General features: G+C 43.9%; 1 protein-coding gene across 1 annotated transcript in view; it reads right to left on the reverse strand.

Annotated features, from left to right (window-relative positions):
* Positions 1-284: 284 nt before the first annotated feature.
* The window catches only part of PTPRT (protein tyrosine phosphatase receptor type T), a 748,756-nt gene continuing 726,352 nt past the window's right edge, over positions 285-22,688 (reverse strand). The window contains exons 26-29 of the mRNA XM_064571786.1: positions 5,804-5,929; positions 4,811-4,974; positions 1,574-1,709; positions 285-771 (exon numbers count right to left, since the gene is read on the reverse strand). Coding sequence (XP_064427856.1) covers positions 718-771; positions 1,574-1,709; positions 4,811-4,974; positions 5,804-5,929 — 480 coding nt within the window. The 3' untranslated portion in view covers positions 285-717. The remainder of the gene's footprint in view (positions 772-1,573; positions 1,710-4,810; positions 4,975-5,803; positions 5,930-22,688) is intronic.

Raw genomic sequence — 22,688 nt, forward strand, 5'->3', positions numbered from 1 at the left:
ACTGATTACGAAAAGCAAAGAGAACCTTTATCAAAGGCTGGACACAGTGGGCTGGCCAGTGAATGACGGGTCAAGGCCTAGGCTAGGGGAGGGGTACAGAATGGTATTGGGCCAAGCCCCATGCAGGTTAGGTGTGAGAATGGGGGCCTCTGCTGTGGTGTCGGGAGCATCCCGAGGTTCACACTGATCCAGACTGGCAGGTGTCCAGCGCCAGAGATCCCTGAAGGAGACTACAAGGGGCAGCAGTGCAGGGACCCCCAAGAGCCCAGTCATTTCCACGACAGCATGGAGTAGAACCCACACCCCCTCCACTCCCAAGGACAACTAGGGCAGGGACGTGCTGCTGAGGCTGTCACTCCCCAACACTCACACAGCCGGCTTGCCAGGAGATTCACAAACTTGAAAAGAGCAAAAGCAGGAGGTCTGGGAACGGAAAAATCCAGGGCCTTGCCATGGGCGCACTTGTGCACAGGCCCGTGGTTCCAGCTGGTTGGGTGTGGAAGGGAAGCCTGGGCCTTTCAGAGCAGCATCTCCCACAGCTACAGGAGACCCCTTGGAAGGTGCAGAGCCCACCACGGAACACAGGACCACAGTCTTCTCCTTGGAGTTGGGCAGGGTGCTGCCTCTTAGACCCTGAGCCCAGTCACTGCCATTCACAGAAAAGGGGGCTTGGCTGCAGCAGCCTCTGGGCTCTGGCAGGCTCCCCATCCCATCGGACTAAAAGGAGCTTAAATATTCCAGTGCCGCCTCGTATACAAATTTATACTGTTCCTGAGAGGGGGAGAGGCAGAGAGGGAGTAGAGGAGGCAAGAGAGAGAGATGAAAAGGAAAGGGGAGATGCATTTAGGTTAGAGACACAGATTTTGGAGGAAGCTTTACCTACATCCATACTAACAGTCAACTCAAAATTACCCACGTAATTATCCGTATCTGGACATCCCCCCAAGTTCTGCCCCATGCCTACTTACACCCACGCCTTCCCAGATGCCCAGTGGGTCATTCCTTTCCTTTTCACCATTCTGGACTCCAGTGCCTCTCAGACTGTAAGGTGCATATGAAGGACCCAGGAATCTTTCTAAAATGCAGACTCTGAGTAAATCTGGAGTGGGTTGGGATTCTGCATTTCTATCAGGGGCCTGCCTAGGTGATGCTGACACTGCTGGCCTGTGGACCGGAGTTTGAGTAGGAACATGCTTCAAGTCGGTTAAGACTCTTGGAGCAAAGTTCCTTGTGCAGTGGGCCTGATGACCTGGGCTCCGCCCGCCCACGTACTGTCCACCCCTTTCCGCACGGTGTCTGAGCCCTGTGCTTACGCCGTGCAAGTTGCATACATTAATTAGAATAGGATTGGACTGAATTGAAAATATAATGCACACTCTCCTAAGCCAGAATCTATGGCATCAGGATGAGTATTTGGGCTGCCTTGCAGGAAATAACTGTACAAAGGCTGTGGCCCATCAGGACTCTGTACACAGCCAGCTGTTGGGTGTTTTTACTATCTGAGGCTGTCTTCTCCAGATCAGGGAACTAGGGTCAGTCCCCTGCCATGGTAGAAGCCTCCTGGGACACTCACCAGGGTCTCCACCATGTTGGATTTGTTGTTACGCAGCGTTTTCACAATGTGGAACACGTCGATGATGTTTTGCTGCTGGATCATTTCACACACACTGCAGATGGCACAGAAGGTCCCACTGCGGCCGCCCCCATTTCTAGACACAGAGGGACAGAGGTGAGCGATATGCCTGGGTACCCCCCAGGCACCTGCTGGTCCTAAAACCACATCAGGAGTAGTGGGCAGTGGCTGGCCTGGTATGTGCAAAAGTCAGGCTACGGTGAAAGTCTTAGTGGTTTGAGTTCCGTTGGTGCCATGAACCTGCTTTGACTTTGGGCAAGTCTTTTCCTATCCATACAATGGAGGGGTTGGACTAGATGCTCTTTGAGAATTCAATTAGCCCGATGTTTCCTTGGTTCTATGAGCATGTTAAAGTCACCCATGGCACACTGACCCAAACAGTGTGACAGTGTCTTTGTACGTGTGGTGCCTGCATCCTTGTCCAAAAGGAGGCTCTGGGTCCACCTACACATCCAGTGAAGACCGTGGAAGGTTCCAGGTGGTTTTCATTCTAGTTCTTTCCATCCACTAAGGACAGAAACAGCCTCAGGTCAGCCAGCCTAGGTTTGGAGGTGGGGCTGGGTAGGTCTGAGATGTTCTATCCTGAAATGATAGGTCTCTGGGCACCCTGGTTTAAGCAAGACCCTGTCAATCGGGAGAGCAGAGCTCCAGGGCTCCTGGCAGGTCACCTCTCTGACTCTCCTTTCCGGTGCTCCATAATTCATGTTCATGGAAACACCCCTCCAACTATTTACAGAAAGTCCCTTTAGGAATCTGCCTGATTTGGAACTCCTGGGCGTGTTGCCAAGGGCAACTAATGATTGCATGTAATGGCCTATGTCTAAAGAACATCTGGATGGAAACTAAGGCGCTCGGTTTCCCAGATGTTTTATCTACAGGACACCCAACAAGCAGATGTTTCAGGTACAGACAGTTGCCCTCCATTCACTGGCCAGTGCCTGCATTTTGGTGTCTGTTGTGTCTGGCCTCCGAGGATGCCACGGTCCCCATTGATAGGAGGACATGCCTGTGCTTTCCTTGGGTTCAAACTGTGGGTCACCTTGGCGAGGGGGGACCTGGATAAAAAAGTACTCCTTCCAAAAAGTGGGCTAAAAAACAATCACCTGCAGAGGAGGAAGAACGGATCCCCCCTCCCCAGAAGGAGGGTTCAGTACTTTCCAAAGCAAGAATGACAGAGTCCAAGAGGAAGAGGTGAGTGGGCACAGGTATCCCAGGGCCTGGTTGACTGAGACCCGGATGGGGACGGGTGTGGCTGTGGGCTACAGGGGAGGCCACCTGAGTGTGTGGGAGGGACCTGGAGGGGGCAGGGGCTCGTTGGCAGGGAACCAGTTGCCAGGTTCTAGGATGTGGGCAGAACCAGCTTGGTTTGGCTGATAGCGCCCATCGGCGTGACACAGCTCACGGCATCTTCCTGGTCCCTGGTTCGTGATTTGCGTCCTTGGAGAAGAAAGGATTGTGATAGGTGGTGGCCTTAAGCTGTGTGTGCGCGTGCCTGTCTGGTTTTCCTGACACGTGAATGCACCACTTGTTTGAAAGGTGGGAACAATAAGCTGGTTTTGTAAAGACTGAACTCGATTCTGAGGTCAGTAAGGTGTTATTAATGCCTCTGCTGGCCCCAGAAATATTTACTCCGAAAAGGAAAGAGCTTGCTCCCAAGTCCTCTGACACGACATTTTGAGAGAGCAGGGCCCACTCCGTCACCTCCCCCCAACCTCCACGTTCTTGGCAGCAAAGTGACGGTTGCCAGTCAGATGTTGCACATACGGCTGTTACGGCTGGGGTTACACATGTGTTCTGGGTCTGAGATCTTTGCGGGATCCTTCTCTGAGGTCATTTTATACTCCTCTGGCAGACTCTGACACAGGTTCTTGGAAGTAATCACTTTTACAACAGGTGCATATTTGCTACCATGATATTATGGGTCTGTATGTTGGTAGATGAATTGTATTTTTTCTCTATTTCCTACCAAAGCACGATAGGGTCTTAAGATGACCTAATTCAACATACCCACTGGATGGATGAGGACACTGAGGCTCACTCAATTAAGTGACTTTCTTGATGACAGCTTGTCAGCCCTAGTCCCCTAAGGGTCCTGACCTCCACTGGGCATCAAGGTCTATTTGGGAACCCCTGTGCCCCAGCCACGCCCATTCTAAGATAGGTGGTAGAGATTCCAGCATGCCCCAGCAGTGGAAGTATAAACACAGCCCACCTGAGCCCACTGAGCTCTGGGAAACAGAGTTCCCAGGGCCCTTCATAGCCATCAATCCGCCCCACAGGCTCCCCATGTCCCTGCGTGCCCACTACGCCCATAGCAAGAGATGATCCCACAAGGTGACGTGGCGGATGGGTCCTTTGGTTTACTCAGAAGCAGTGTGGGTTAGCAGATGGCATATTAGCTTGGAGGCCAGTGGCTTTAAATCAAAGCTCCTCTCTTAACTGCCTGGTCCCTTCCCCTGTCTGTGCCTGTTTTTTACTACATGATTACACCTACCTCACAGATGGTATTTTAAGATTCACTTAAAACATCTGGCATCAAACTCAATCAACACCTGCCCCTTTCTTTCTTCTTTTCCTTCTTTAGGAAATAATTGGAGGATCTGGTCAGTGGAATCCACTTCGTCCTAGCTTTCTTGCGACTAACAGGACACATCGTGCCTCCTGTGGGGAGTGGAGTTTACCTCCCTACTGGGTGTGCTGGGGGGCGGCCTGCCCACACCCGATGTTTGTGAAAGACCACCAGGTTTTGCATCAATAACATGTCACATAACCTTAGTTAGTTCAGGGCAACAGACGGGCAACCCCAGTCCATGAAAGATTGTAATTCCTTGAATACACACCCCTGGGCTTTTAAGGGATGGCTTTTAAGGGAAGTTCACTGGACTTAAAAATCTTTGCTATGTTGATTTCAAACCATTTGTTAGGGTTGCTGGGCCTCAGTTTCCTCCTCTGTAAAGCAAGGGGGAATAATACCTCCCTTGAAGTGCTGGCAGGATTAGAAGGAGCAAGTACAGTCTCTAGTTCAACGTGAATCCAGGCAAACTTCCCCATTCCGGAAAAACCTTCCCAGTGTCCCATGGCATGCCCATGGTCATGGCCAGGCATGCCCATGGTCAGTGGCATCCTCCAGGACAGATACCGGTCACCCACCCCCAGAAAGCCCTCCATAGCACTCACAGGCAGTGGACCACGGTGCGCCCCTCCCTCCCGTCGTACTGCTCCTGCCACTTCTCCAGCCGTCGGACCACTTTGAGCAGAGAGCGCTTGGAGGGGGGTGTGTCCCGGTAGGCGGGCCAGCCGATGTACTGGAGGTGCTGGACTATACGATACCCATCCTGAGGCTGAGAACAGAGAGGCCGTTAGGGCTGTTCTGCCAGGGATGTAAGCCCTTCACAGGCCCTGGGGCTGCAGCACTGGAGTGGGAGACAGACCGAATGGGGTCAACGCTATGTTGTCATGGGGACACACTCCTCTTTCTACCTTTGTGCACATGGATTCTCCTGCCATGACTTCCCTGCACCCCCTTTCTCCTTGGAAAACTACTGGTTTCCAAAACGCAACTCAAATGTCCCTTTCTCTAGGAAAAGCTGACTCTACTGGGCAGAATTCATCTCTTCCCCCAAGGCTCACATGCCAGAACATAGCTCACCTTCCCATTGGACAGTGAACTGAGGGCAGAGATGGAGTTCTGTTCACCCTGGGACCCCCAGTAAAGACCAAAGTCGTTCTTTAGCTATTTCATAGACTACTCATCTGCTCCCTCCCACCCACTTCTCCTCCACCTAGCCAGTGAATTTCCCCACGGAAGCAACTAATTATTTTCCATCTTGGTGTTCTCAAGGTCTAGCCCAAAGCTTACTGGATCCAATCAAAGACCCTGTCACCTCATGCCAAAACAGCACAGCACAGTGGGGAAGCACTGATTTCTGAGCAGTTCTGACTATAAGACAGCGTGTCAGGAAAGAGGCAGATGGCAGGCTGGAGGTTTCCCCGTGCGTCTCTGAGCGCTGGAGCCATTGTTGGGTCTGAAGCTGGAGTCGGCAGAAGCATTGCTTCCCCAAGGATGGGATGATCAGGAGAGCACAGCACAGACTCCTGGCTGGCTGAGGACTGCCTCCATCTGGGCTGGGGAGGAGCAGCACAGGAAGCCGAGGCAGGCTGGATGCTTACCCGGGCCATGTTACAGATGCGGAATATTCTGTGGATGATGTCCTCGTCGATGTCTGCGGACACGAACTCCACCTGGATGGGCCCGTAGCACCCGGAGGTCTTCTCAGGCCAGTACTGCATACAGAGCTGGGGCAAGGGAGAGGTCAGAGAGAGAGGCCGAGGGAGGGGTGGTGGGCGTTGGGCTCATTTATCACCAAGCCCTTTCCTGCTGCCTGCAGAACATGCTGGCTAGGAAGGTAGTAGGTGGGAAACTTGACCCCACTTCCCCGTTGGGGTGCAGCCACCCATGTTTGTTGTTAAAAAGTCAAAGCTCTGAACACAGAAACACTGGACTTAAAAATCTTTGCTATGTTGATTTCAAACCATTTGTTAGGGTTGCTGGGCCTCAGTTTCCTCCTCTGTAAAGCAAGGGGAAATAATACCTCCCTTGAAGTGCTGGCAGGATTAGAAGGAGCAAGTACAGTCTCTAGTTCAACGCGAATCCAGGCAAACTTCCCCATTCCGGAAAAACCTTCCCAGTGTCCCTCTCATCATCAGATCATCACTAGTTTAAGAAACACACAGGCCTTAGCATCTGACAGGCTTGGGTCCCCATCCTAGCTCTGCTGCTCACTTGCTGTGACCCAGGCCTGTTTTCTCTTACGTAAGATGGGGACAGTTATGCTTACCTTGCACCAGAGATCATGTGACATGGTGCTGAGAAATCCTGCCTGTGATCTTTCCTATTTTTCTGGAATTGGGAGTTAGGACCTACAGTTGAGGGCAAAAGGCAGTGGTTGCCCTTTGACCAAAGACAGTGGTTTTCAGCCAGAGGTGGTTTTGTCAGCCGGGGGACATTTGGCAATGTTGGGAGACATTTTTGAAGGTCACACCTGGGAGTTGCTATGGGCATCTAGCATGTAGAGGCCAGGATGCTGCTAACCATCCTACATGATATCATAGAGCAGAGATTGAGAAACCCTGGCTTAAGATCCTAAATTGTTCCCTACCTTTATAGCACCATCAAGGTGAGACAGTAATTTATTCCCCTCTATCTGTTGATGAAAGAATATTCAGGTCGGTGGCAGGGGTTGTGGCTCAGAGAGGGGCAAAGCATGCTTCCTCAAATCCCCAGTTTTGAAGGGGCATGGAGATAGACCCTGTCCAGGTCTATAGCCCCAGAGTTGGGAAATCTGGGGATTTCCCAGGGATATCTGATGGCCCCCCTATGGCCACCATGGATGCAGGATCTTCATGAAAATGATCCTTCTCCTTCTTGTTGAGATCAGCCAACTGTCCCTGGCCAGTCACATGCAAAAACAACTATTTATTCTATCTTTGCTCCAGAACTAGAACCAGAATGGAAGAGCAGGGAGGAAGGAGGATTATAGGAGAGAGAAAAGAGCCCAAATTCCAGCTTGGGAATAACATGTTCACACGATGGCTTACAGGCTAAACCTGGCCAGTTGGCTGATTTTGTAGATATAGTTTTAATGAAATACAGCCATATTTACTCATTTATGTATTGTCTGTGGTTGCTTTCAAATGACAACGGCAGATCTGAGTAATTGAGAATACCTTGCATAACCCAAAGTAGCCTGCAAAACCTAAAATACTTCCTGTCTGGTCCTTTACAGAGCAAGTTTGCCAACCCTTGACCTACAGGGTTGTTCTAAGGATAAAGGAGTTGATAACATGTGAAGAAAGCCTTTTGCATAGTGCCAGGCATGAAATAAGCATCCACTAAATTCCAGTGAGTCACATTATTCTGGAACATATCAGTGTCCAGCAAACATAACCACCATAATGATAATAGCTAACACATATATTTGAAGGATTCTTCTTATCATTCCTCTTAAATAGCAAAGATGAGCATAGGAAGGCTAGGTTTCATAATGCAATGGTGCCTTGCTTTCCTGTGTCCATCATGGGTTAATTGAGCACATTGAGAAAGGACCTGGGTGTGTGTGTGGTGGGGGTGCTGGACAGTTACCCGCTGAGCTGTGCAATAACGACAAACCCACAACCTGAACTTGATTTCTCTTTGCCATTGGCTCTTCTGGCTTGCAACCTTCACAGTAATGAGGGACTGGTAGAGGTAAGGCGGTGGCTAGCCAAAGAAATCAGAATTAATCAGAACTGCCCATTAAAAAAAATAAGAGCCTTCATCACCTGCATTGAATTGAGCCTTGCCAGAGGTTGGCTGTGATTCTGACAGGAGGTGCATGGGTCCCAGGAATCAGGGAAAAAGTCTATTACCCCCAATATTTTCAGTCCGGAGAGAAGGCAGATTTGTCTCTTTTAATAAGATTTCCAGACCAATTTCTCAAGCTAATAGGTTCTACTGTGCCTCAAACAAGACTCCTATATTTCGGGACACTTCGCTGCATTTGATTTTCCAGGTCACTCTCCCATGATGCCCAGAGGGCTGCGGAAGGTGCAGGGTTCTTCTAATCCTAAATCGGAGCCATCCTCGCACTTGAGGATGGGAGGATTCACGTGACTGGAGTGGCAGCAGGAGCATGGCGACATCCAGCCCAGTGATGTGTGCGCAGACGGGGTGCTGGAGCTGCCAAGCATCATCAGGTCTCCCCACAGCCAAGGATGGCCTACATAGTCCAGGTATGGGCAACAGGAGAAAGACGGGGGAAGCCAGTGTTCTGTTCCCAGTGATCCTTTAGGGCTTGGAAAGGATTCTCACCAAGTGTCCTCTGTGGTTTAGCTCAAGGCTGTCCTGGTGTCCAAATACTGGGATGGTGTCTCGGTGGGCGCTGCCATTTTGGCCTGTGTCCGTAGTATAGCTAAAGGTAATGGGGCTCCCACTTGAAGCGCCCTGGGTTCAAATCCCAGCCCTGATGCCTTTTAGCTGAGTGACTTGGCCACATCTGATAGCTTCTCTGGGTTATGAGTGGTTGGGAATCTTAATGTGTTACTTAGCACAGAGATCTTTCGTGTGTACTCAATCAATGTGAGCTATTGTAAGCAGGCAGTGCTGGGGACGGTCACCCAAACAAGGGGGATAAAGTGAAGGGGTCCCCCCCAATTAGTATCCCTTATGAAAATTTCTCCTTAGGATAATACCCATAGGACTGACCTTGTGAAAATTCCTGCTGAGCCAGCTTGGGGTAACAGTGGAGGTGGGCAGCATCCTGGACATGGGGACACTGTTGTTCATGTCCAAGGAGAGAGAGCTGTGGGCTCTTATTAAGAGGGACCCAGGCGATGAGAAAGGTTGGGAGCATAGGAGAACCAGTGAAAGGGTGGAAGGTGACTCACTGAGTGATGTGGTCCCCCCAACCTCCTAAATATTCAGTAAATTTATAATAGCATGTACAAGGCTCAATGCACATGGTGGTTTCTTGTGAAAACCAGTGTGGAATTGAGCTTTGTTACCTAGGTGACACAGAAAGGGGGCAGACGTTACATGTGTGAACCGAGGAGCCTGACTGTGAGCACATAAGTACCAGTGATTGACAGAATTCGTGGGGAGGGAGGATTATGGTTTCTTTCTTTTTTTTTTTTAAAGCTGTCAATTAGTAGTATTCTTTTGAAGTTTTTTTTTTTTTTTTTTTTTTAATTCCAGTTAACACACAGTGTTATATTAGTTTCAGGTATACAATATAATGATTCAGCACTTCCACACATCACCCGGTGCTCATCACATGTGGCCTCCTTAATCCCCATCCCCCATTTCACCCATCCCTCTGCCCCCCCCCCCACTTCCCTCTGGTAACCATCAGTTCTCTGTAGTTAAGAGTCTGTTTCTTGATTTGTCTCTCTTATTTTTTCCCTTTGCTTGTTTTTTTCCCCTTAAATTCCACGTATGAGTAAAATCATATGGTATTTGTCTTTCTCTGACTGGCTTATTCTGCTTAGCATAATACTCTCTAGCTCCATCCATGTCATTGCAAATGGCAAAATTTCATTCTTTTTTATGGCAGAATAATATTCCATTGTATATCTACACCACATCTTTATTCATTCATCATTCGATGGACACTTGGGCTGCTTCCATTATCTTGACTATTGTAGATAATGCTGCTATAAACATACGGGTGCATGTATCCTTTGGAATTAGTGTTTCTCTATTCTTTGGGTAAATACCCAGTAGTGTGATTGCTGGATTTTAGGGTTGTTCTATTTTTAACTTTTTGAGGAACTTCCATATGTTTTCCACAGTGGCTGCAGCAGTTTGCATTCCCTCCAATGATGCAAGAGGGTTCCCCTTTCTTCACATCCTTGTCAATACCTGTTGTATCTTGTGTTGTTGATTTTAGCCATTCTGACAGGTGTGAGGTGATATCTCCTGGATGATGAGTGATGATGAGCATCTTTTCATGTGTCTGTTGGTCATCTGTATGTCTTTGGAGAAATATCTATTCATGTCTTCTTTCCATTTTTAATTGGATTATTTTGGGGGAGTTGAGTTTTATAAGTTCTTTATATATTCTGGATACTAAACCTTTATCAGATGAGTCATTTGCAAATATCTTCTCCCATTCCATAGATTGTCTTTCAGTTTTGTTGACTGTTTCCTTTGCTGTGCAGAAGCTTTTTATTTTGATAAAGTCCCAGTAGCTTCTTTTTGCTTTTGTTTCCCTTGCCTTGGGAAACCTATCTAGAAAGAAGTTGCTATGGCTGATGTCAAAGAAGTTACTGCCTGTGTTCTCCTCTAGGATATTTATGATTTCTTGTCTCAAATTTAGGTCTTTAATCAAACTTGAAGTTAATTTTGCCTGTGGTGTAATAAAGTGGTCCAGTTTCATTCTTTTGCATGTTGTTGTCCAGTTTTCCCAACACCATTTGTTGAAGAGACTGTCCTTTTCACCACTAGATATTCTTTCCTGCTTTGTTGAAGATTAATTGACCATATAATTGTGGGCTTATTTCTCAATTTTTTTTATTCTGTTCCATTGATCTATTTTTGTACCAGTACCATCTGTTTTGATTATTACAGCTTAGTAATATAACATGAAGTCTGGAGTTGTGATGCCTCCAGCTTTGCTCTGCTTTTACAAGATTGCTTTGACTATTGGGGTGGGGTCTTTTGTGGTTCCATACAAATTTTAGGATTGTTTGTTTTAGTTCTGTGAAAACTGCTGTTGGTATTTTGATAGGGGTTGCATTAGATGTGTACATTGCTTTGGGTACTATAGACATTTTAACAATATTTGTTCTTCCAATCCATGAGCACAGAATATCTTTCCATTTCTTTGTGTCATCTTCAATTTCTTTCATGAGTGTTTTATGGTTGCCAGATGACAGGTCTTTCACCCTCTTTGGTTAGGTTCATTCCTAGGTATTTTGTTATTTTGGGTGTAATTGTAAATGGGATTGTTTTCTTAATTTGTCTTTCTGCTGCTTCATTATTGGTGTATAGAAATGTAACAGATTTCTGTCCATTGATTTCATATCGTGCGACATTGATGAATTTGTTCTAGCAGGTTTTTGGTGGAGTCTTCTGGGTTTTCTCTGTATAGTATCATGTCACCTGCAAATAGCGAAAGATTTACTTCTTCCTTACTGATCTGGATGACTTTTACTCCTTTTGTTGTGTGATTGCTGTGGCTAGGACTTCCAGTACTGTGTTGAATAAAAGTGGTGAGAGTGGACATTCTTGTTTTGTTCTTGACCTTAGGGGAAAAGCTCTCAGGTTTTTTCCATTAAGTATGATGTCAGCTGTGGGTTTTTCATGTAAGGCCTTTACTATGTTGAGATATGTTCCCTCTTAGTCTACTTTGCTGAGGTTATTATCATGAATGGTACTTTGTCAAATGCTTTTTCTTTGTCTATTGAAATGACTGTATGGTCCTCATTCTTTCCCTTATTGATATGTCACATCAATTGATTTGTGAATATTGAACTACCCTTGCAATCCAGGAATAAGTCCCACTTGATTAGGGTGAATGATTTTTTTAATGTATTGTTGGATTCAGTTTGCTAGTATTTTGTTGAGGATTTTTGCTTCTATGTTCATCAGAGATAATGGTCTGTAGTTCTCTTTTTTGTGGTGTCTCTGTCTGGTTTTGGTATCAGGGTAATGCTGCCTCATAGAGTGAATTTGGAAGTTTTCCTTCCTTTTCCATTTTTGATAATAGTTTAAAAAGAATAGGTATTAATTCTTTAAATGTTTGGTAGAATTCTCCTGTGAAGATCCTGGGCTTTTGTTTGTTGGGAGTGTTTTGATTCTGATTCAATTTCTCTGCTGATTATTGTCTTAAGTTTTTTTATTTTTCCTGCTTCAGTTTTGGTAGTTTACATGTTCCTAGGAATTTATCCATTTATTTTAGGTTGCCCAATTTGTTGGCATATAGTTTTTTTTTTTTATCATATTATCTTATGATTGTATTTCTGTGGTGTTGGTTATTTCTCCTCTCATTAGTGATTTTATCAATTTTATTGATTTTTTTAAAGAATCAGCTCCTGGATTCATTGACCTGTTCAAATATTTTTTTTTAGTTTCTGTAACATTTATTTCTGCTCTAATCTTTATTATTTCCATCCTGCTGCTGGTTCTTAGGTTTTGTTGTTCTTTTTCTAGCTCCTTTAGGGATGAGGCTAGGTTGTTTGAGATTTTTCTTGCTTCTTGAGATCGGCCTGTATTGCTATAACTTCCCTCTTAGAACACTGTTTGCTGCATTCCAGAAGTTTTGGACCATTATGTTTTCATTTTTGTTTCCATGTACTTTTTGATTTCTTGGCTGATCCATTCATTGTTTAGTAGTGTGTTATTTAACCTCCATGTATTTGTGGTCTTTCTAGATTTTTACCTATGGTTGATTTGTAGTTTCATAGCATTGTGGTCAGAAAAGATGCTTGATTTGTTGAGGCTTGTTTTGTGGGCTAATATGTGATCTATTCTGAAGAATGTTCCATGTGCACTTGAAAAGAATGTATATTCTTCTGTTTTAGACTGCAATGTCCTGAATATATCTGATAGATACATCTGGTCTAGTGTGTTATTCAAATCCACTGTTTCCTTGTTCATTTTCTGTTTGGATGATCTGTCCGTTGATGTAAGTGGGGTATTAAAGTCCCCCACTATTATTGTAATGTTATCAATTTGTTCCTCTTTGTTATTGTTTTATGTATTTGGCTGGTCTCATGTTGGCTGCATGTATGTTTACAATTTTTATCTCTTTTTTTTTTTAAATTTTATTATGTTATGTTAGTCACCATACAATACATCATTGGTTTTTGATGTGGTGATCCACGATCCGTTGTTTTCGTATAACACCCAGTGCTCCATGCAGTACGTGCCCTCCTCAATACCAATCACTGGGCTAACCAATCCCCCCTCACCTCTAAAACCCTGTTTGTTTCTCAGAGTCCATAGTCTCTCATGGTTCATCTCTCCCTCCAATTCCCCGCCCCTCCCCCCATTTTTCCCTTCCTTCTCCTAATGTCCTCCATGCTAATTCTCATCTCTTCTTGTTGGATTGTTCCCATTATTATTACATAGTGTCTTTGTCTCTTTGTTATAGTCTTTGTTTTCATGTCTATATTGTCCAAAATAAGTATTGCTAGCCTGGCTTTCTTTTGACATCCATTTTGCGTGATAGATATTTCTCCATCCCCTCACTTTCAATCTGCAGGTGTCTTTAGGACTAAAAGGAATCTCTTGTAAGCGGCAAATAGATGGGTCTTCTTTTTTTTATCCCTTTATCACCTTGTGTCTGTTGATCAGAGCATTTAGTACATTCATATCCAAAGTAAATACTGATCTATGTATTTATTGTCATTTTATTACTTGTTTTGCAGTTGTTTCTGAAGATTTCTCTGATCTGGTGTGATTTTCTTTAGTGATATACTTGGATTCCTTTCTCTATTTTTTGCATATTTGTTATTGATTTTTGATTTTTGGTTACTATTAGGCTTGTATACAACCTCTTCTGCATATAGCAGTCTATATTAAATTGATGGTCGTTTAAGTTTGAACCCATTCTTTACTCCTCCCCACATTTTAGGTATATCATATTTTACATCCTTTTATTTTGTGAGTCCCTTGACTGGTTTTTGACAGAAATATTTTTCACTGCGTTTGTGTTTCCTACCTTTATACTGTCACTTTTGTTCTCTCGTTTCCACTCAAAGAATCCCTTTTAATATTTCTTGCAGAGCTTCTTTAGTGGTCAAGATCTCCTTTAGTTTTTGTTTGTCTTGGCAACTCTCTATCTCTCCTTCTATTCTTTTTTTTTTTTTTGAAGCAAGAAAAAAAGGATTTATTAATTTACATAACATGGATCTACTCTTACATGTTTCTACAGGGGTGTACTTTCTACTTCTAAATAACACGAGTAGTTTCAGTTCTTAATACTTTGGTTGTAGGACTTATCTATTGACTTCCCATTTTGGAAGATGAGAATTTAGTTTATTTACCAATCTCTGTCCCTCCTCACCCATGTTCCCTCTCTCATACTTTCCAATATAGTTCAATATTCGGGGTTATATTTCTCTAGCTATGCAACTGCCATTCCTACGTAAGCTATGTGAACAATCATTTTTAATTCACATGCAAACTTGCTTGTAGAAGTGTTAATCTTCTCTCAGTCTGTTTAAATACGTTGTCTGCAGTGAAGGTTGCTTTTTTTTTTTTTTTAATGGACTGTCCTCTAAGACAGGTGTCATCCTGGAGTCTCCCTTTGCCTCTCTTAACCAATCTCTAGCTTTCTGGCTCATATGTCTTATTCTTTTTTGATTTATTCCTTTATTCTGCTAAATGGAAGATGATATTTTGAGACACTGCACACTTGAAAAAATATTGTTAGATACCCTTAGTTGTAATAGAGAGCCGAGTTTAGATTTTTAAATTGGAAATCTTATTCTCTGGGAATTCTAAGACAAATCCCCTTTGGCTCCTGGCTCCCAATATCATTATTACTTAAGTTCAGTGCCTTTGTGCTCCTTGATCTTTTATATGAAATGTTTTTCTCTTCAGGGGCTTGTGGGCTTTTATATTTTCTCTCAAATGTCTGAAATTTCATAATTGTGTGCTTTAGTTTAAATGTATTTTGATCCATTTTGCTGTTCCTTCTATTCTGAATGATAGCCTTGCTGGATAGAATATTCTTGGCTGTGGGCTCTTCCCATTCAGCACTTTGAATATATCATGCCACTCCTTTCTTGCTTGCAAAGTTTTTGCTGAAAAAGCTGCTGCTAGCCTTTTGGGATTTCCTTTGTATGTAACTGTCTTCTTTTCCTTTGTTGTTTTTAATGTTTTTCCTTCATCACCATATTTTGCCATTTTAATTACAGTATGTCTTAGTGTGGATCTGCTTTTGTTGATTTTGATGGGAGTTCTCTGTACCTCCAGGATCTGGATATCTGTTTCCTTCCCCAGATTTCCAGCTATGACTTCAAATAAATTTTCTGCTCCCCCTTCTCTCTTCTTCTGGGACCCCCATAATATGAATGTTATTACGTTTGATGGAGTCAGTTCTCTAAGTTTTCTTGTTTTGCATAACTTTTTTTCTCTTTTGTTAAGTTTGATTATTTTCTAGTAATCTGCCTTCTAAGTCAGTAATTCATTTCTCTGCTTCTTCCATCCTTATATTTATTCCATCAAGCATGCTTCTCATTTCATTTATTTAGCCCTTTATCTCTATGTTATTCCTTACCTCTGTGTTAAATATTTCACTGATGTCCTCTACTGTTTTCTCAAGTCCAGTGAGTATTCTTATGATCATTGCTTTAAATTTTCTATCAGGTATGTTACTTATATCTGTTTTGCTTAGATCTCTGCCTGTGACCTTGCCCTCTTCTTTCATTTGGGATAAATTTCTGTGTCTCCTCATTTTGTCTGCCTCTTTGTGTCTGTTTCTCTGTTAAGGAAGTCAGCTGTGTCTCGTTTTTCGAAGTAATGATGATATGAAGAGGTGTGGAGTGACCTATAGTGTGGCATCCCCTGTGCACCAGAACCTGGCACTTAAGGAGAGTTTCCTATATTTGTTGCTTATGCTGTGCTGTTGTGTCTGGGTCACTTTTCCTTTCAGTGCAGTTGTCTGCGCTGACTCTCTGCCTGTTGTGGTCTGTGCTTGCTCTCTGGTGGTAGCTCCAGGGGGGGTGTGCTGCCGGGGAACTTGGGAGTGGGCCAGTGGTATTAGCAAAATTTTTGCTGGGCCACTAGTCCTATGCTGGATCTCCTAAAATGCTGTGGGAGCTTGGGGCTGCATGCCAGAGCGGACCACAGGCCAGGGCTGCCAGGGGTGTCAGGCTGGGAGTGGTGCATGAAAGTGGCTGGCTGCAGCTGGGCCTGGTGTGTGATGGTGGCTGTGGGTGTGCAGCAGGGCAGGGCATGTGACAGTGGCTGGCTATGGCACAGAGTGGCAGCTGGGGGCACGGCGATGTGCCTGGTACACTGAGGCTGCTGTGCACCTACTGGCTGGTCGGGGCACATGTGCAGCTTTAATGAAGTTTGCCCTGAGTCTAGGGTGGAGGCCAGCGGGCCTGGAGTGGGTGAGTCCTCAGGAGAACTCAGGGGTGTGGTGCCCGGCCACCATGTCAGGCACAAGGGTCTCTCCAGCCCTGCCTCTCACGGGTGGCTCTGTGTTTATGCTGGGGGGCAGGGGAGGCACACGGTGCCTGCCAGGTCCCGCAGTTTCAGAGAAGTCCCACAATATGCTCCAAAATTAGTATGAACAGATCTGTTTCCCATTTGCCCCGGTGTTCTATAAACTGCCACTTTAATTTGCCTTTCAGTGCAGGCTGCTGTCTCTTTAAGGGTGGTGACCCAGCTTTCACTCATCCTCCTGGCTCACCCAGTGCTGAGTCAGCTGACTTTTAAAGCTCACAGAATTCAGCCCCTCTGGTTTTTATTTTATATACACACACACAAATGTATTTTAGAGTGAGAACACAAGCAGGGGTGGGGAGGGGAAGAGGGAGAGAATCTTAAGCAGGCTCCACGTGTGGAGCCTGACTCAGGGCTTGATCTCAGGACCCTGAGATCATGACCTGAGCTGAAATCAAGAGTCAGATGCTTAACTGATGGAACCACCCAGGCGCCCCAGCCCCTCTGGTTTTTAAAGCCAAATGTTATGGAGCTTAGTCTTCCCTTGGTGAGTTCCCTAGTGCCAGGGCTCATTTCTTTGCTCTCTGCACATACAGCTCCCTCTGTCCTGAGGGCCATCTTCCTTTGCCTTTCTGACATCACTTCCTAACCTTTCAGAGGCAGCTTCTTGTCTATATTTAGGTGTGAAGTTTGTTCTGCCAGTCTTTGGATCACTCTCTGATTTGTTGACTTGGGATGTGGAGGATACCTAGTTGAAAATGTGGGACAGGGTCCTCCTACTCTGCCATCTTCCCAAGCTCCTAGGAGACCTGGGGTTTCTTAAGGCCCTGGAAAATGGCCAGGGTTCAAGGAGGCCCACTTGCCTCTAAGACCATGAGAACCCAGCTGACCTGGGGCTGCATGCACACTCAATGCAACTTTGGCATTTTTTTTTTTTAATTTAGTTGAAAATCTTTTGAAGTGGCTTTCTCCAAGAATAGGTTCCAATCCTCTAACCTAGAGTCTGGATCAATGGCCCTTTCCCACTTCATGTCCTGGCACCCCACTCCCATTTCTTACCCAGTAGTCTGGGGAGGGATGATATTGCCTTCTCAAAGGGAAGCCTTCACCACTGCAGATACAGCCAATGTTGCTGATCACACCTGGGAGGAGAAGCCAGTCCATTTGCTGTATATGACTTAGAAATGCCCATGCTTCTTCCAGAAAAGCAGAGGGGCTTTTGCTATTTATTGTCAGAACAAGTTAAACCAAGCGTGGGTGGACAGCCCTGGAACAGATGACATACATTATTCCACCTAGTGATCTCCATAGCTGTTTGGGCCATGAAAACATGTCCTTTGGGAGTGCAAATTCACACGTGAAATATAACAAATGTAGCCTCACTGCTGAACATCATTATCTTGCTGATGGAATCAGAAAGCTTGTTAGTCACTGAAATAAACATGCTCTGATGAGTTGAATGAAAACTAGGATATGGGCCTATTTTTGGAATAAACAATTTAAAAGCACATTTCAGTGTACCTTAGTTATGCCTTTTGTTAATTAAACAATACTTTGATAAAATGGAAAGGCCAAGTAATAACACAGCTTTAGAAATGAAAGACTTATCAAGGTTCGTAGTAGGGGAAATCAGTCCTGGGCCACTTAAAGGTGAAGTTGAATTAGTATTTCTAAGAGAAAAATATGAAAGTCACCTGAATTGGTTTCAAAATTTAGATCAGTGATTATAAAATTCCCTTATTTTTTAAATTAATTTATTTGACACAGAAAGAGTACGCACAAGCAGGAGGAGCGGCAGGCAGAGGGAGAGGAAGAAGGCTCCCCGCTGAGCAGAAAGCCCAATGTGGGGCTGAATGCCAGGAACCTGGGATCATGACCTGACCTGAAGGAAGATGCTTAACTGACTGAGCCACCCAGGTGCCCTGATATAAAATTCCTTTAAAGTCTATAAAGAATTAAAACGTATAATTGGCCAGCTAAGGAAGACAGATTGAGGGGGAGGTGGCACGTACAAAGCAAGGGGCAGAGAGCGAAAGGCACATGGCTGGTGATCAAAGCACATCTTTCTCAATGGGTGAATAATACGCTCTCTATGTATTGGGGGAACTTATGACAGTTGCATCGGAGTCTATTTCCAGGGAGGAAGGGTAGGAGTTTAGACTATCTACAAAGGACAGTAGAATGGGTGGATGGCAAAGTCTCAGGGCCGGCATGAGAAAGAGAGAGATCAGGAAGGACTTCTAGGGAAGATGGTGTAATAGGAGGACGCTAAGCTCACCTCATCCCATGGATACCACTAGATAACACTCATATCAGTGCAAATAATGCAGAAAATAACCCGAAGACTGGTAGAACAAACTCCACAACTAAATGTAGAGAAGAGGCCACACTGAAGAGGGTAGGAAGGGTGGAGATGTGGTAGGAGCTAAACTGATTCACAGGCCAACCTTGGGAGGAAGCTATGGGTGAGGAGAGGGGAGAGAAACAAACTATCCCAGCAGGGAGCCGGCATGGGGAAGGTGAATCCTCATAGCATCTGGCCGGGAAACCAAACTGAATTTTCTGAGTTCTTATAACTAGGGTGACTTAAAGCCTGGAATTTTAAAAACCAGCAGGCTTGGCTCTGGGAAAGCCCCGAGGATGTTAGGAAGCTGAGTCCCCAGGCTTAAAGAGATAGCCCACAGAGATCCAGCCTAGAAGCAGCAGTTTGAAAATGCCAGGGGCCTATGGGTTGGAGTGTTATTTACTCATCTCAGAGCATGTCCCAGAGGAGTGGGCTTCACAGGGAGACCCCTCTGGGTACAAAGGAGCTGGCAGGTGTCATTTCCCTCCTCCACCCCTCCCCCCAGCATAAACACATGGCCACCTGTGGGAACCAGCACAGCACCCACATTAACTACCTAACTTGCTTACACCAAGCCCTGCTCCCCTGTGCTTTGGCAGATCTGGCCTTTCCAGAGTGAGAAGACCCTGCAAATCTTGCCAACACCATGTCTTCTGACTGACTGTGTGCTTTGCAAGGCCTCAGTCTTGGCAGCAATGGTGGAAGCTGGTCACCTCCTGCAGAGGACACATGCACCTTGTTAAAACTGTATGCCCCACCCAGGCACACTTTGTGCAACAGCCCCAGCCACCCTGGTCTCAGCAGCAGTGGCTCATCCCCTGTGGAAAAGAACCAGTGCCCACAACTTGTGGGTACTGTGTGCCCTGCCTGTGCGTGCTTTGTGGATTGGCCCCAGTCTCAGCAGTGGAGACACATTCCCTCTGGCAAAGGACCAGTGCCACCTTGTTAAAAGTGCTCGCCCTGCCCACTACTTTCAAGAATAAGAGATGTAGCTGACTTTCATAACACAGAGAAACAGACATAAAGAGGCAGACAAAATTAGGAAACAGAGGAGTATGTCCCAAATGAAAAAGCAGGACAAAGCCACAGGAAGAGACCTAAGTGAAACAGAGATAGGTAGTATGCCTGATAGAGAATTTGAAGTAATGGTCATAAAGATACTCACTGGACTTGAGAAAAAAGTGGAGGACATCCGTGAGGCCCTTAACAATGAGATAAAAAAAGAACAAATCAGAGGTGAAGAACACAATAAATGAAACTAAAAATATACTAGATGGAATAAATACAGGCTAGAGGAACCAGAAGAATGAATTAGTGACCTGGAAGACAGAGTCATGGAAAGTAATCAAGCTGAGCAGGTGGGAGAAAAAATTATACAAAATAAAAATAGGGAACTCAGCAACTCCATCAAACTTAATAACAGGGACAACAGGAGAGAAAAGGGTGCAGAAAATTTATTTGAAGAAATACTAGCTAAAAACTTCCTTCATCTGGGGAAGGAGACAGATACCCAGACCCAGGAGACACAGAGATCCCCCAACAAAATCAACCCAAGGAGGACCACACCAAGACACCTAGTAATTAAAACAACAAAAAGTAGTGATGATAAAGCAGCAAGACAAAAGAAGTAACTTACAAGGGAAGACCCATAAAGCTAGAAGATTTTTCAACAGAAACTTAGCATGCCAGAAGAGAGTGGCATAATATATTCAAAGTGCTGAATGGAAAAATCTGCCACCCAGAATACTCTATCCAGCAAGGCTATCATTCAGACAGAAAGAGAAATAGTTTCCCAGACAAACCAAAGCTAAAGGAGTTCATGACCACTAAATCAGCCCTAAAGAAATGTTAAAGGGGACTCATTGAGTGGAAAGGAGAGACCATAAGTAAGAGTAAGAAAATTAGGAAGCACAAAAGCAGTAAAAATAAGTATATCTGTAAAAATCCGTCAAATGACTCACAAAATGAAAGGATGTAAAGTATGACATCATAACCTACAATGGGGGGAGGAGAGGGGTAAAGAATGTGTTCAAACTTAAACAACCATCACCTTAATATAGACTGTTATATGTAGAAGATGTCATATATAAACCAAATGATAACCACAAATCAAAAATCAAAAAGCAGTAATAGATATGCAAAAAATAAAGAGAAGGGAATCCAAATATATCATGAAGAAAGAAACAGAGAAAATCTATAAAACCAACCAGAAAACAAATACAAAATGGCAATACATACATATATATCAATAATCACTGACTATACATGGATTAATGCTCCAATCAAAAGACAAAGCGTGGTGGAATGGATAAAGAAAGAAGACCCATCTGTATGCTGCCTATAAGAGACTCATTTTAGTCCTCAAGACACCTACAGATTGAAAGTGAGGGGATGGAGAAACATCTATCATGCAAATGGGTGTGAAAAGAAAGCCAGGGTAGCCATCCTTATATCAGACAAAATAGACTTTAAAACAAATAAAAAGAGACAAGAGCACTATATAATAATAAAGGGGACAATCCAACAAGAAGATATATATATGCACCCAACATGCGACCACCCAAATAACATAACACAATAACAAACATAAAGGAACTAATTGATAATAATACAGTAATACTAGGGACTTTAACACCCCACTTGTATCAATGGACAGATCATCCAAACAGAAAATGAACAAGCAAAGAGGGGGTTTGAATGACACACTAGACCAGATGTATCTAACAGATATATTCAGAACATTTTATTCTAAAACAGAATATACATTCTTTTCAAGTGCACACAGAACATCCTCCAGAATAGATCACAAATTAGCCCACAAAACAAGCCTCAACAAATTTAAAAAGATCAAAGTCATACCATGCATCTTTTCTGACCATAATGCTATGAAACTAGAAATCAACCGTAAGTTAAAATCTGGAAAGACCACAAAAACATAAATCTGGAAAGACCACAAAAACATGGAAGTTACATAACATGCTACTAAACAATGAATGGTTTAACCAAGAAATCAAAGAACAAATAAAAAAGTACACGGAAACAAAAATGAAAACATAACAGCCCAAAACCCTTGGGATGCCACAAAAGCTATTCTAAGAGGGAAGTTCATGAAAATACATACCTACCTCAAGAAGCAAGAAAAATCTCAAAGAAATAACTCAACCTTACAACCTAAAGGAGCTAGAAAAAGAAGAAAAAATAAAACCCCAAACTAGCAGAAGGAAGGAAATCATAAAAGGATTGGAGTGGAAATACATGATACAGAAACTAAAAAAATGAAACCAGAAGCCGGTTCTTTGAAAAGATCAACAAAATTGATAAACATCTAGCCAGACTCATCAAAAGAAAAAAAAAGACTCAAACAAAATTAGAAGCAAAAGAGGAGAAATAACAACACCACAGAAATACAAAGGACTGTAAGAGACTATGATGAAAAATTATATGCCAACAGATTGAACAATGTAGAAGAAATGGATAAATTCCTAGAAACATGTAAACTACCAAAACTGAAACAGGAACAAACAGAAAATTTGAACAGACCAATTACCAGCCAGAAAATTGAACCAGTAATCAAAAAACTCCCAACAAACAAAAGCCCAGGACCAGATGCTCTCACAGTGAATTGTACCAAACATTTCGAGAAGAGTTAAGACCTATTCTCAAACTATTCCAAAAAGTAGAAAAGGATGGAAAACTTCCAAATTCATTCTATAAGGCCGGCATTACCCTGATACCAAAAGCAAATGAAGACACCACAAAAAAAGAGAACTACAGGCCAATATCCCTGATTAACACAGATGCAAAAATCCTCAACAAAACCCTAGCAAATTGAATTTAACAATACACTAAAAAAATCATTCACAAAAATCAGGTGGGATTTATTCCCAGGATGCAAGGGTGGTTTAATATTTGCAAATCAATGAATGTGATACATCATATTAATAAGAGAAAGGATAAGAACCATATGATTATTTAAATAGATGCAGAAAAAAACATTTGATAAAGTACAATATCCATTCATGATAAAAATCCTCAACAAAGTAGATTTAGAG

Source organism: Mirounga angustirostris, unplaced genomic scaffold (assembly GCF_029215605.1).
Source record: "Mirounga angustirostris isolate CCGP_5_RB_7025 unplaced genomic scaffold, mMirAng1.0.hap1 SCAF_10, whole genome shotgun sequence".
NCBI classification, from domain to species: domain Eukaryota; kingdom Metazoa; phylum Chordata; class Mammalia; order Carnivora; family Phocidae; genus Mirounga; species Mirounga angustirostris.